Source organism: Muscardinus avellanarius, assembly GCF_963383645.1.
Source record: "Muscardinus avellanarius genome assembly, chromosome: 13".
Classification (NCBI taxonomy): Eukaryota; Metazoa; Chordata; class Mammalia; order Rodentia; family Gliridae; genus Muscardinus; species Muscardinus avellanarius.
Genome location: NC_137799.1, coordinates 18,984,333 through 18,998,397, shown reverse-complemented (window position 1 = coordinate 18,998,397; position 14,065 = coordinate 18,984,333). Strand labels below are relative to the sequence as shown.

At 40.6% G+C, this 14,065-nt stretch overlaps 1 protein-coding gene across 5 annotated transcripts in view; it reads right to left on the bottom strand.

Annotated features, from left to right (window-relative positions):
- The window catches only part of ASTN2 (astrotactin 2), a gene marked incomplete at both ends in the record, with an annotated part of 976,717 nt that overhangs the window by 678,100 nt on the left and 284,552 nt on the right, over positions 1-14,065 (bottom strand). For 3 of the 5 annotated variants that reach the window (XM_080708339.1, XM_080708335.1, XM_080708337.1), the window contains one exon: positions 11,915-12,067. The exons of 1 other annotated variant lie outside the window; for it this stretch is intronic. In XM_080708339.1, coding sequence (XP_080564465.1) covers positions 11,915-12,067 — 153 coding nt within the window. The remainder of the gene's footprint in view (positions 1-11,914; positions 12,068-14,065) is intronic. One more of the 5 variants, XM_080708336.1, reaches the window with a different exon arrangement.

Genomic DNA, 14,065 nt, shown 5'->3' with positions numbered 1-14,065 from the left:
ATGCACCCCACTCCATAGCCTCAGTATATTCAACCATGTCAGCTAAAATATTCTTTATATGTACGCCATTTTCAATATAACTCACCTAAACATAAAAAGTCAAAAAATATTCTTTCTGCAATCTTATAAATGATTTACTCATTTTATTACAGTTGAATGGGAAGTGACTCAGGGCTGCTAATTTCTATGTGCTATGTCAAAATTCTTCAGCAATCAGTTTGAATGTAGTTTATATGACCTACATGTATTTACAAGCTCAAATGGCATGGCGAGTAAGAAATTATTTAGTTTGGGAACTTCTGGGGATGCTAGCATCCCCAGAAACTAGCATCCCCAATGAGCCTCCCCCTCCATCATTTTCCACAAGTTGGATCAAATGATGTTCAGATCCATTTCTATCTATGATCAACTTAGAGGGCTTGATTTCACCACCACCACAATGAAGCAAAATAATGATATGTATTGTTCAAGCCTAATCATCTAAAGGTCTTGCATCTTCTGTTCTTGATTTTGGAATCCTTCAGCCCCAAAATCAGCCTGGAGTAGCCCCCTGACCACAAGACTAAAGTCTGCTAAGACTGCCCTACCCAGAGTAGAACCATCCAGCTGAGCCACATTCAAATGCTTGGTTTGAATTAAGTGTAAATAAAAAGCTTCTGCTATAAATCACTAGGTTTCAGGTCATTTTATTACTCAGCAATACTAACTGACATAGTATCGTACCATTCTTATGAAAGAGGTGCTCTAGAGTTGTGCCTTCAGGCATCACCGAGACCTGGTCTAGAGCCTTCTACTAAGGCCATAGTGGTTGCTTTTCTACCTGTCAGACCAGACAGAATCAGCAGAGAGCTCCCTGACATATTTCAGATACACAAGGAAAACCACCTGGAGTAGACATAAACTTTCAGCAAAGCAAATAGCTCTGAAAGACACATCAGGGAAGATTTATGGAAGCAGCTGTGTGCTCAGATTTCAGATTAGCTCTCTCTGCCTCAGGCCAGCTCTGGGAATCACTTGGTTGTTGGTTGTACTGTCCTTAGCTGTACATTTCTAGAAGGGCCTGTAGACCTAGGAAAGACATAGACCTAAGAGCTGCCTGATCAAAGATGCATGCCATTGCCTGTCTTTAAAAGTATCAGGGCTCTGGTTTCAGGATGCAACAAATCTAATACATGCTTTAAAGGAGCATTTCCATAAGCATCTTAGTACATTCTTACAACTTCCCTGGGAAAAGAGAATGGAAGGTATCTTCAGGAGATGGAATCTTGTAGAAAGCAAGAAGTATTCCTGAGGATTCATTATACCTAAGGCAGGGTTGGAATTCAAATAATAATTTTAAATTTTTTTCTCCAAATTCTGGACTTTTCACTAGATAACCATGCTTCCCAATCAGATATACAGTCAAAGACTACTTGAGTTGAAGATGTGTGGAATATTTCTAGCCCATCACCTTTGCTTTCCAAATTAACAACAAGGATTTATTAGGTACTTGATATGTTCAGTGCAGCCTGCCGAACACTTTACATATATTAACTCTAATCCTTCCTGTCTCCCTTGGAGCATGATTGTATGATTGCATGATTTACACATTAGGTAATAAAGATTTAGTGCGTAAGTCGTTTCCCAAAGTTAAGCAAGTCAGTGGCAGGGCAGAGCTGGGATATGAACACACACAGCCCCAACTCCAAACCTGGGTATGTGGTCGCAAAGCCACAGAGTCTTTGAGATGCGGACATTGAGGCCTGGAGAGGGGAAGGTCTTGTCCAAGATCATGCAGTCAGATTGGTTAATCATCCATTAATTCATCAAACATTAATTGACCACCTGTTATTTGTCAGGAATCAGTGTAGCCCATGGGAGTGTGGCCTGGACAACAATTGATGCACTGAGCCAATTCCTTAAGGAAAATGATTAAAAGTGGTCACCAATTGCTCTAGTAAAAGGTAATAAATGACAAAAGAACTGAAGAAACACAGGAAAGAGGTTATCAAAGCTTAAAGAATGTATACATGCCTTTTATTTTTATTTTTATTTATTTATTTATTTTTTGGTGGTTCTGGGAATGGAACTCAGGGGCTTTTCTACCTCCAGGCTATACTCCCAGAGCTATTTTATACTTTATTTGGAAACAGGGTCTCAGTTGCTGAGAGCCTCACTAAGTAGCTGAGGCTGGCTTCGAACCTATGCGATCCTCCTGTCTCAGCCTCCCAAGTGCGGGAATTACAAGCGTGAGCCACCATAGCCAGCTTTATACATGCCTTTTATTTAAGAAAAAATTGAGAAGCCTTTGTGAAGAAAGTAGCTATAAGGTTTTTTTTTTTTTTTTTTTAGAAGAAAGAGTAATTTTATATATTAGATGGAGAAGAGGCATGGGGGTAGAGAAAAGAGAGGTTATTTCATCAAATAACTGGAGCTAGTCTACAGGTAGCTGGAGTATATCTACTTGTGCTTCTAATGCCCATATTTATCCCATGATTTAAGTGCAAATATGTTTTGGTGATGCAGAATCAAAACTTTATTTGGCAAAAAAGAACATTATCCACAAAGTCTTTTCAAATTTTTTACCAAATGAAAATCAGAAATAACTTCCCCCACACTTTGATAACCTCTTCATTATTTTCCTTGAGGCCCACACAATTCCTTAGCAGGAAAAGAAGGGTTCTACAGGGACTAACAGATCAGGGAAAGAGCTCTCATTCTGTATGCTCTCTTTTTAGACTCCTGATGGTTTCCTTTGATGAGAAGAAATTTTATAGTTTAATGCCATCCCATTTGTTTAATCATGTTTTAATTCCCTAAGCTTTGGAGGTCTTATTTAGGAATTTTGTACCTATGCCTGTATGTTGGAGTATTGGACCTATGCCATCCTCTAGTAATTTCAAAGTCTCTGGTCTAATTTCCATGTTTTTGATCCATCTTGAGTTGACTCTTGTGCAAAGTGAGAGGTAGGGATTTAATTTCATTTTTCTACAAATGGATAACTAGTTTTTCCAACCCTATTTGTTGAAAGGCTGTTATTTCTCCAATATAAATGTTTGGCCTTTGTCAAAAATTAATTGGTGTGTGTGGATTTGCTTCTGTATCTTCTATTGTGTTCACAGACTGAGATCTCTATCAATAGATGAATGGATCACAAAATTATGTTATGTACACACAATGGAATTCTACTCAGCAGTAAAGAACAAAATTATGCCCTTTTCAAGAAAATGGATGAATCTGGGGAACATTATGTTAAGTAAGATTAGCTAGCCACAGAAAATTAAGGGTCATATGTTTTCTCTCTGATGCAAAAGCTAGGAAGTAGTTGGGATACCAGTGGAACTCTGGACAAAGGAGGAGAAACTCCAGTGGAGCCAGGGACGTGGTTTAAGATAAGGGGTAAGAGGAGGGAGAATCAGTGAAGGAATCCTTCCATGGACAGTATGTACATATGTGAGAGTAACAATGGCAATCTCAATTTTCTGTATAAGGAAGCTGGGGGAGAGTGGAGGGAGCCAGGGAAAAGCCCCTGAAGTGCTGTGTGCATGTGTCACTACCACTCTAAGCTACATTAAAATGTGAAACTATATTGAATTAATAAAAGTATAAAGAAAAAAAATAAACTAAGATTAAGACTCCCCAAATCCCACAAAAACAAAAAATAAAAAACAACAGCAAAAAACAACCAACAAATATTATTTGTTTGGAGCAGCCTATTCAATATTTAAGCAGAGTGACAACCCATTAAGGCAACTAATTTAAAGTCATTAATGCTCTATTTTCTTCCAACTAAGTGAATAATTTATAGCTACTTACTAATAAAAAGAAAAAATAATATATGTGTTACCATAAGCCTGTATCCAAGGGATATTGTCTCACAATGAAAGAGCACACTGAAGCTTATCTATTAGGAAAAATAAAGGAGCCAGAATTCGCTTCTCCTCCCCAGGCAGGAACACATCTGAGAAGGAGGAGAACAAATTCCAGGGCCTGGTTCTGGTGGATGAGCTGATGCTTATCATCCCCTCAGCCTCTCCTACCTCCCTTAGACCTCTAGATACTCCCATTATCCCCTGCATAGTTTACCCCATGTATATGTACATATTTACTTTCTTCTACCAACAATACATTATGCAAAGGTTATCTCTTTTGTGTAAGTTTAATTATTCTTCCAGTTTACTAGGTGCCTTGATCCAGCCTAAACCACATCTATGTATTTGCTCTGCTATCTAACCCCATGCTTCCTTCAATAGATAAGTGCCAGGAAAAGATGTCTAGGTGGCACATACCTGCATGGCATTCTACAAAAAGTTGGGTGGATGTGTCTTTGAAGAAATGAACAGAGCATGATCCACCATCAAGCACTGGGACTGGCTCCACAGGGCCAGAGAGGGCTTGAAAGTGGCAGTCCTGACTCTGTTAACTCATAAAATGAGATGCTTCCCCTTCTAGAAACCTATAGTTCTTAACCACTCTCATAGCAGAGCTAATGACATAATAAAAAACTTGCCAGTGCATGCAAAACTACATGCCCTTACTTCTAGTTACTAGAATACGTTGATGCAATTTCACAGCTCAAAGATCTTAGCCAGGGTGTAGCTCATAGTAGAGCTAAATTCATCAGGGAATTTAAATGTAGGCTCTGAATTCAGGTGATTGTGAGGTCTGAATACCCAATTCTGCAATCTTCTATTTGTATTTTAAAACATGTAAGCTTGAGTTTCCTCCTTTTTTTTTTTGAATGAGGATAATTATATTTACTTTATTGAAAGCTTCTGTGTAAGATAATACTAGCACAGTGCTTAGAACATACTAAATGCTTGATAGATAGTAGGTTGCTGTACATTCCATGACTCTTCCAACTCCATCCATCCATCCATCCATCCATCCATCCATCCATCCATTCATTTTCTCATTAGGCCTGTTACTAGCACATGGCAGCTCTTTGTTAGGCACTGGGGTTACATAGAGAGTTAAAAATCACTGTTGATTCCATCATAAAACCATGGGAATTGAGGCAGGTGGCAGACATGGCCATATGTGTTTAGGATGGGCTGCAGTAAGAGCTATTATGTAGGACAGCCCTGGGACTGTGGGTGCCTAGAGATAGGAGTGGCTCACTGTGCTAGAGGGAGGAATAAGGCGGTGCTTCACAGAAAAGACTTCAAAGTTGGGTTTCAGAAGTGAGTTGCAATCTTCTCTCTGATAGAGAGGTAGATCTTTTTACCAGAGTATGATCAATACTTATAAAGCAAGGAATATTGGAAAAAACAGAGAAATGAATTATATTATGAAAGTTATAGAATACCCTGGGACTCAGAGGTAGACAGAGGTAGGGTGGGGTCTAGGCTAGGATGGTGGCTCACTTAACAGGCAACAACTTTTAATCAATCTATTAACAAGTGTGCCTTCATCCTCTAAGTTATTACTTTTCTTTTTCTGATGGTACTGGGGTTCCTGGAAGCCCTTCTACCTCCGGGCTACATTCCCAGACCTATTTTATACTTTTTGATTTGGAAACAGGGTCTCTTAAGCCAGAGCAGCTGGCTTTGAATCTGCACAATCCTCCTGTCTCCGCCTCCTAAGCTCAGTGATTACACGACCAGCTAAGTTATTACTTTTAAAACTGAGTTAATATAACAATATGTGGAATATATATATATATATATGTATATATATATATATTAAAATAAGAGTAATGATAATAGTGAAAATAAATAATAAAATAATGGAGTACACATATTCAGTGTATACTCCTTTCCTGGCTCTGTGCTAAATTCTTGACAGGCATTATGTTATTTGATCCTACAGAAATGCTTTGAAGAAAGTACCATGGCTAGAAGGTAGTCTTTTACTAGTTTGCTTAATAATGGAGCTTCTTCCTGAGACATAATATTATCTGAAGACTTGAGCAAATGTTAAATTGCTTAACTGAAAAATATTACAACATAATTTAAACTAAATTAAACACACATATTATGAAATAGAATGACATGGATTTTCTTTTTAAGGTGGAACCAGGAAATTGAGCTTTAGGACTGAGGTCTTCTGAATACAGCTATATACCCTTTGGGGATGTGTTCACTCTCATCTTCCTTAAGAAGATTTCACTTCAAGAGCTGGAGAAGCCTTTATACAGGTGACAGAATATAAGAAAAGTGCTCTAGGCAGGGGAATGAGGTGGCCAGATTCAGTGTGTTTTCTAAAGATTACTCTGGCTACCAGGGTGAGAGATGGATTTGTGGATGACATAAGGCTGGATGAAGGGCATGCTACAGGAATCTGGATGAAAGACAATGAGACTCCCCCAAGGCCAAAACTTGACCCAGGAAGGAAGAAATGGGCTCATGAGACTCTGGAGCCTAAATGGGCAAGACCTAGAAGACAGCAATAACTCTGGCTACTCTAAGGAGGAGTAACTGTATACCAGGAACTGGGTCAAGCATCTCCAAGGTATTATTCCATACCCCGATGAGAGGTTGGCATTATTAGCACCATTTTACAGAAGAGGAGACTGAGGGTTTGCACAGGTCTTATCCATTTGCTCAAAATCATTTAGCTAGCCGCAGACAGAACTAAATGTGGAATACAGCTAAGCATTTTAGCACTTGGGAGGCTGAGACAGAAGGACCACAGATCTGAGATCAGCCCCAGCAACATAGTGAGGTCCTCCACTAGTTAGTGGTACCCAGTTTTAAGATAAAATAATAAAATGGCACTGGGAGTGTAGCACAAATGTTGAAAGCCCCTGAGTTCCATTCCCAGCATCAATCAATCAATCAATCAATAAATTTCTACTATAAATTACTGTTTTTAAAAACTATTATCTCACCCTTGAAAACCTATGTCTCACATTCAAAGAAAGCCTCCCCTGCTTTACTTGAATGCCAGCACCTCCTTTGCACTGCCTGTGGGACACTGGGGAGTGGTGGCTATTTAACAGCTGCCTCATAAAACCTTGTGATCAACATGAAGGAAGCAATTAGGCCCCCAGCTAGCCTCTGCTGTCTGATGGTGCACTCCTGCATCCACCAGGCCTCTCAGGAGCAAACCACAGCTTGGAAAACACCTTGGAGCTGCTTCTTGCCATGTGCTGGATTCCATGACACAGGCTCTCAGCTACCCATTCCATCTGTTGGAAACCACTGGGCACTGCGGCCTGGGCATGGAGCCTAATGAAGCAGGGAGAGGCCAGGTGCTCTCACTCTGGTCCAGAAGGCCCACAGCCACCTCAATGGCAGGGGGAGGGGAGAGGCAATGGAAGGCTAGGGATTCAGACCATCATATCTGGGATTTTTGATGGTCAGAGAAGGGTAATGGAGCATGTCTCAAAATGTGTTTCTGAGGATGTGTCTGTTCTGCAAGATGTTAATAAATGTTTCAGGGGAAAAAAATAGAGCCTGTGCATGAGATGGTTATCACAGACATCGAGTTAAACAAAGCAGCCTGGATTTCTGTACTGCAGGCCCTCCCAACACCTTTAATAGATAAAAAGTCATTCATATCAGACACGGTGGCATATTGTCTATAATCCCAGTACTTGGGAGACTGAGACAGGAGGATCACAGTTTCAATACAAGTCATAGAAACTTAGTGAAACTCTCAGCAACCTAGCAAGACTCTGTTTCAAAATTTTAAATAAATAAATAAGTATTGGGGGTATAGCTTGAAGGTAAAATTGCCCCTGGGTTTAATCCCCAGTAATCAACCCTGCAAAGCCATTCAGGAATCTCTAAGAGGAAGAAGGAAAGGGCAGAATTCCAAAACTTTGTTTTGACCATGGAGTTATTTTGTCCAAGAAAATCTTTTTTTTAAGGTACTTGGGATGGTACCCAGGAACATTCTACTTCAAAGCTACAGCCCCAGCCCTATTTCTAATTCTTTATTTTTGAATCAGGGTCTCACTGAGTTGCAAAGGGCCTCACTAAGTAGCTGAGACTGTCCAGGAATTGCGATCCTCCTGTCTCAGCCCACCCAATGTTGGGATTACAAGTATGTGCCACCACGCCAGGCTAATTTTTGTCCAAGAAAACCTTGATGGCTTGTGACAAACTAGTTTGGAAGTTCAGGTCTGACTTAAATGCTCCTCCTCTCTGGCAAAAACCCTATCCACCCAAAATCACAAGCACCATGTTACTGAGCAGTGTTGGTAACTGCTTTAACAGCATGCATGTGGACACATCCAGTGAGCTACTAGTCGGTAAGTTGAACTGTGACGAAGACAGACTCCTCTGAAGGTCAATTCCAGGAGGCTCTGGTTTGGCAGAGACTCCTCTTAAATAATCAATTTCAAAGTTACAAAACTGAGTCACTTTTCAGTGACCTCTGATGCTAATACACTAATTTATTCCACAAATGTTTATTAAGCACTTTCTATTCATTAGGTTCATCATTAATAGGCCTATATTTGAGAGAAGACAAAGAAAAACTAATTTTAGACTATACTACTATTATGGAAGAACAAAAAAAAATAGATGATGTAACAGATAGTAACAGATTTGATACACAAAGGGACAAAACTCTTGATCAGGAAGTCATGGGAGATGGTGCTGAGTCACTGACATGCGAGCTGAGAGAGGAAAGGTGAGAAGGAGCCAGGCAGGAAGATGATTACAAGTGAGGGAGGTACAGAAAGAGATATGGGAAGGAGAAGAAATAGCAAGTTCTCAGGCTCTATAGAAGACTGTGAGTTGTATTCCTGAAACATGAGGAGAGCCAGTTTGCCTAAGGCACTGGAAGTGTCAGAAAAGATAGCAGGAGCCAGCTCCAGGTCACACAGGGCCTATAGGAAGCCATGGCACAGACAGTGTTGTGGAGCTTCAATTGTACTTGAAGAAAATGGGAAACTATCCAAAGATTATAAACAGGAGAGTGATCTTATCTACTAGGTTCCCAAAGAGAAGATTGCTCTAGCTTCTTTGGGGAAACTGAATCACAAGGAGGGTATAGCTCCTAGAAAGAGGTGAGAAATGACAGTGGTCCTAAGGATGACAAAGAGTGAACAGATCTGACACACATCAAGGAGGCACAAATGAATTCCTTCCTGCATTAGCTCTCAAAGGCCCCATCTAACCTACAAATTAAAATATCTTGATAGCCCATCATAGGCTAGTTCAGGAAATGGTCATTAAAAAATCTCATTCTGAAATTCTTTTTTAACGGTGAAACAGATATCTAGCTGAATGTCAAGTTTTTGGCAATCTCCATAAAAATATCCCAAAAGCTTTGTAGGTGGCACTGTTTATAATGATCACATATTAAAACCACCCAAATGCCTAATAGTAGAGGCTTTCTTAAAATATAATGGTGCATTAAATGGATATTTTTGAAAAATTCAATAACATAAAGATGTTAGGATTCCATGCTAACAAGTAAAGTCAGATGAGTAGTAAAGAGGGAGGGGTATGCATATTTAGGGAGGAAATAAGAGGATCATTTTTTGGGGGGTAATTAATTGAACCCAGGGGCATTCTACATTCAAGCTACCCAGCCCTTTTTATTTGCTGATTTTATAAAAAGGGTCTTGCTAGACTGCTGAGAGTCTAAGTTCCCGAGTTCATTGCAAATCTGTGATCCTCCTGTCTCAGCCTTTTAATTGTTGGGATTATAATGTGCCACTATGCCTGGCAGGAGGAATAAATATGAACAGGTAAGACTGGGTGAACTCTGAGTGACTCCGAATATTTTATTCAGATAAAAATATAAGAGAGTGTTTAGTTAGTTTCAGACATAGGTTACCGAACATTTTTAAAGTGTTCTTCATTTGTAATTTCATCAGCACCTCAGCAATCTTTGAATGTAAGAATCCCTACTTCATGGAAAGTGAAACTGAGGCCTCAATGGCTCTTCCAAAGCTGTACAAGGTGAAACTGATTGGGTGGTTGCATTTACCATAAGAGTTCCAGAAATGAACTCCATCATTTCCCATCAACCTTGATGTATGGCCTCAGCTAACCATGCAGATCTTGGTGTTCCTAGAATTCAGGATTTCGTAACAGTGAGATAGATCTAGACAGTCAACAAACACCAGGCATCTCCCATGTGTCAGGCACTGATGCAGGCCCAGATATCCACAGATCATTCAAGCAGTGGACAAGTTGGGCCTTTAAAGAACTCTCTTAGCTGGGTATGGTGGCACAAATTTATAATCCCAGCTTTTGGGAGGCTGAGACAGGAGGATTACAGTTCATGGATAGCCCCAGCTACTTAGGCCTTTGCAACTCAATGAGACCATGTTTCAAAATAAATAATAAAAAATAAGGCTGGGGTTATAGCTCAGAGGTAAAATACTCCTGGGTTTCATCCCCAGTACCACAAAAAGAAAGGAAGGAAGGAAAGAAGGAAGAAAGGAAGGAAGGAAGGGAGAAAGAAATAAACTCTCTGTCTAGCTAAGGACAGGGCCAAAATATGCTTAATATATACATTAAAGAAAACTAGAAAGCCAGGTATGGTGGTACACGCTTGTAATCCCAGCATTTGGGAGGCTGAGACTGGAGGATAACGGTTCGAGGACAGCCTCAGCTACTTAGTGAAGCCCTCTGCAACTTAGTGAGACCCTGTTTCAAAATAAAGAATAAAAAATAGGGGAGGGAGTGTAGCTCAAAGGTTGAATGTCCCTGGGCTCTATCCAAAGACCCACAAAAAAATTCTTTTTTAAATAAAGAAAACTAGGAGAACTCAAAGTGAGTCATGATGGTGTCAATTAGGGAAACGTACCACTCAAGTTTAACTTGGAAGGACAGATAAGACTTCACTAATGGAGAACATACTGGTTAAGTGGAAGTGTATAGGACTCAGACTGCTGGGTTTCCCCTGGCTCAACTACATACAAGGCATGTCTTTGGGCAGGTTACTGCAGCTCTTTCTGCCTCCATGAGACCATCTATAGAGTGGGAATCATCATTGTTCTTGCCTCATAGAGTTGCTCTGAAAATAAAATAGAACAAGATGCAAACTGTTGCCTAGAATAAGTTCGGTGTGAATAAATGACAAAATTACTTATAGGGACCAGATAGGGAATTTCTCATCGAGACAATAACACAAGAAGGGGCAGAGTTCAGAGCCCATGGACTTCGATAGCAAAGAGCAGCACTCTATGTGGCCTTGACTGCCATGTGCACTTCTGAGGCTGTAGAGAGGGAGATGATGTAATAAGAACCAGGTTATAGGAAAGAAAGAAGTGAGAGCAAATTAAAGAGGACCCAGCTGGAGGCTACTGGATACACTGGGAAAAATGTAAAGTTTGGAAATCAAGTGATGAAAGTGGACACTTGCCTTTCACAAGTCACATTGATGGTGAGGAAAGAGGATGACAGTAATGATATAGAAGAGACAAACCAGAAGGGAAAAAAAGAGAAAGAGTAGAAAGGAAAGAGCTGCATTTTATGAAATGCTAGACACTGTGCTAAGATATTGTAACAACCCTGTTAGGCCAGCATGTCTGGGAGAGATGTCTGTGACTTGGCCTAGCAGACACAGTCAGCATCAGAACAGATATCTGAATATATTTCTGTTTTATTTATAGTACTTTTACTTTTGATCATTATATTATTCAGATTTCTATTGGGGGATTCTGTTCCTGAGCCCCTGCCATTGGGGTCTCAAATTTCCATGTGAACTTTCTGTATCTCCTACACTTTCCAAAATGACACCAACCATAATTTAAAGCAGGTCCCGGTGCTAGCAGCTTTCCATATATTAATGCTAATCTTCTCAATCACTCTAAAATTAGGAAGATACATCCAATTCTTGGATGAGGCTCCTGAGATTCTGAGAAATTAGTTCTATACGAGAGGCCTAGGTCTGCAGTTTTCTACAGGGATTTGCCAGGGAGAAAGTGGGGCTGTTCAATGAATATCAGAAGCAAGGGAAGAGGCTTTCTAGCATCTGAGGGTAGCCTGCTGTCTTCCTGGAAGGAAGTACTGGGAGAGCCTACCTCGGGACTTGCTCCTCCTCTTCCTTTTCCCTGCTGTTGCGCTGCGTGGGGCTGGCTGCAGCTGACCGATCTCGATGGGCGTGTTAGCACGAAAACTCTCCTTGAACTTCTGCATCAGGGACTCCACTGTCTCCTGCGTCGCTTCAGCTGCTGCTACGGGGTGGCAATGGGGCTGAAATTAGGGCTTGACCCTCCCTCAGCCCCTGGAGGACTGGGTCTGGCCATCCTGTGTCTCTGAAATTCCCTCCCTGACCCAAGGAATAGACAGGACCACCAGCAAATGGCCTAAGTAGAGATGTCATGTTGATTTTATTCCACACTGACCATGTTCCTGGCATAGCTCTGTGCCCTTGAGATATGGTGGTGAAAAATTAGACACAACCCATGTTTATGTAATTCATATTTTGGTAGTCCACATACCCAGGCATTTCTAATACCATGCAACACTTGCATGATAAGACAGTATAGAATTGCAGAAGAGTGCCAAGAAGGGCCATCTCAACCTAGGATTCCTGAAAGAGGGAATATCTAAATAGAAATCTTAAGGATGAGAAGAAAACAACAAAGAAGACAGATTGGAGTGAGGCTGGAGAGGAGATCTGAAAAGTGAGTGTCCAGGAAGAAGGAGAAGCAGGTGTAAAGGTTTGGTTCTTGAGTAACCTAAAGGGATTTAGTGTGGATGCAATGGAGCTTGCATTGTAAGAAGAAGAGAATTGTAAGAAATGAAGCTGGAGAGATAAGGACACCATGTAAACCAAATTTCCAAGTTTTGATTTTCTTAATGGTGAAAGACTTTTGTAACTGAAAGACTTTGAACAGAAAACTGGTATATTCAACTAAGTTACTGAATTAGCACTGCTAATTTAAATTTAAAAGATGTGAATGGAGACAGAGAAGGAGGCCAGTGCTGAGGCTTTTGCAGTAGCTGGCCAGAGGTGACAGTGACCTGAACCAGGACAGTAGTAGTGAAGGTCACTCAACATCTTAGGATGTAAAACTACAGGACTACAGACATGCAGCTCACTTAGTATCACATTCCCATTTTTCTAAGGGAAACTGAGACCTCCACACAAATCATATGACTTTATCCAAGCTAGCAAGTGTTGGAATGAGGCCTTCTCAACTCTAACCCAATATTTTCATTTGCAGCAACATCCTCTAGCGACTTGTTAGTGGCCACATTTCTACAAAGTTTCACAACTGAGAATGGTAGAAAGTTCCAGTAAATGGAGAAAGTGAGGTCAGAAAGGCAGAGAGAAAAAGGTAGAGGATAAAAGAAAGGAAGAAAAAAAAACAGCAAAGCTTGAGAACGAAGGAGAAAGACCACATCAAAGGCAAGGAGAGGAAACCAGAAAGAAGAAAAGGGAAATTGCTAAATGGCCCTAGTTCCTTTGTTCTCAGAAATTCCCAAAGAGAGCCCTGACTTTGAAATCTTCAAACTCAGCCTTCCCTCTACCTGTGTCTCCAGAGGCGAGGAAATTTCTTCTTGGGTGTGTGCTACCTACTATCTGATGCCAGGAAATGTCATGCACCAAAGATTCCTTTTTCTTTGACAAGATTTCACCACATCGGACAGAAAAGGCTCCTAAGCATCCTAACTTCCACTAAAGACTCCCTGCTTTCTCAGGAGAGCTCATCTGTTTGGACAGTTATGTCTGCAGGGTAAGGCACATCTAGAGGGCTAATTTGGATACTAGGTTCTCTGATAAGCATCATCTTTAGGAGCACAGGGAATCTTTGACAGCTAAGAAAAGACAGTGGGTGATGCAACGAAACCATGTAGCCTCTGCACATTCCTCTCTTGCTATCCTCTACCCAACTATCTCAATTAGATCTAAAGTGATCCAAGAAGATCACAAACATCACTCACAATTAAAGCCAGCGATGGAAAGCTATCCAACAAAAAGCTATAGTAGGATTCTGAGAAGCATTGCCATGCCCAATTTGATCCTTAAGCCCAGAGATAAGAGTGATTTGCACAAAATTGTAGGAGGTGGGCTGAACAATGGTCAAAAGTTAAGAACAATGGATGACCTGAAATCCTCACAGGGAGGGTCTCCCATAGATCTGCCAATATTCACTCACCCACTAATTTTCTTATTTAATCATCCCTTCATTCAACAGTATTTGCAAAAAGTCAGTGCTGAGCAC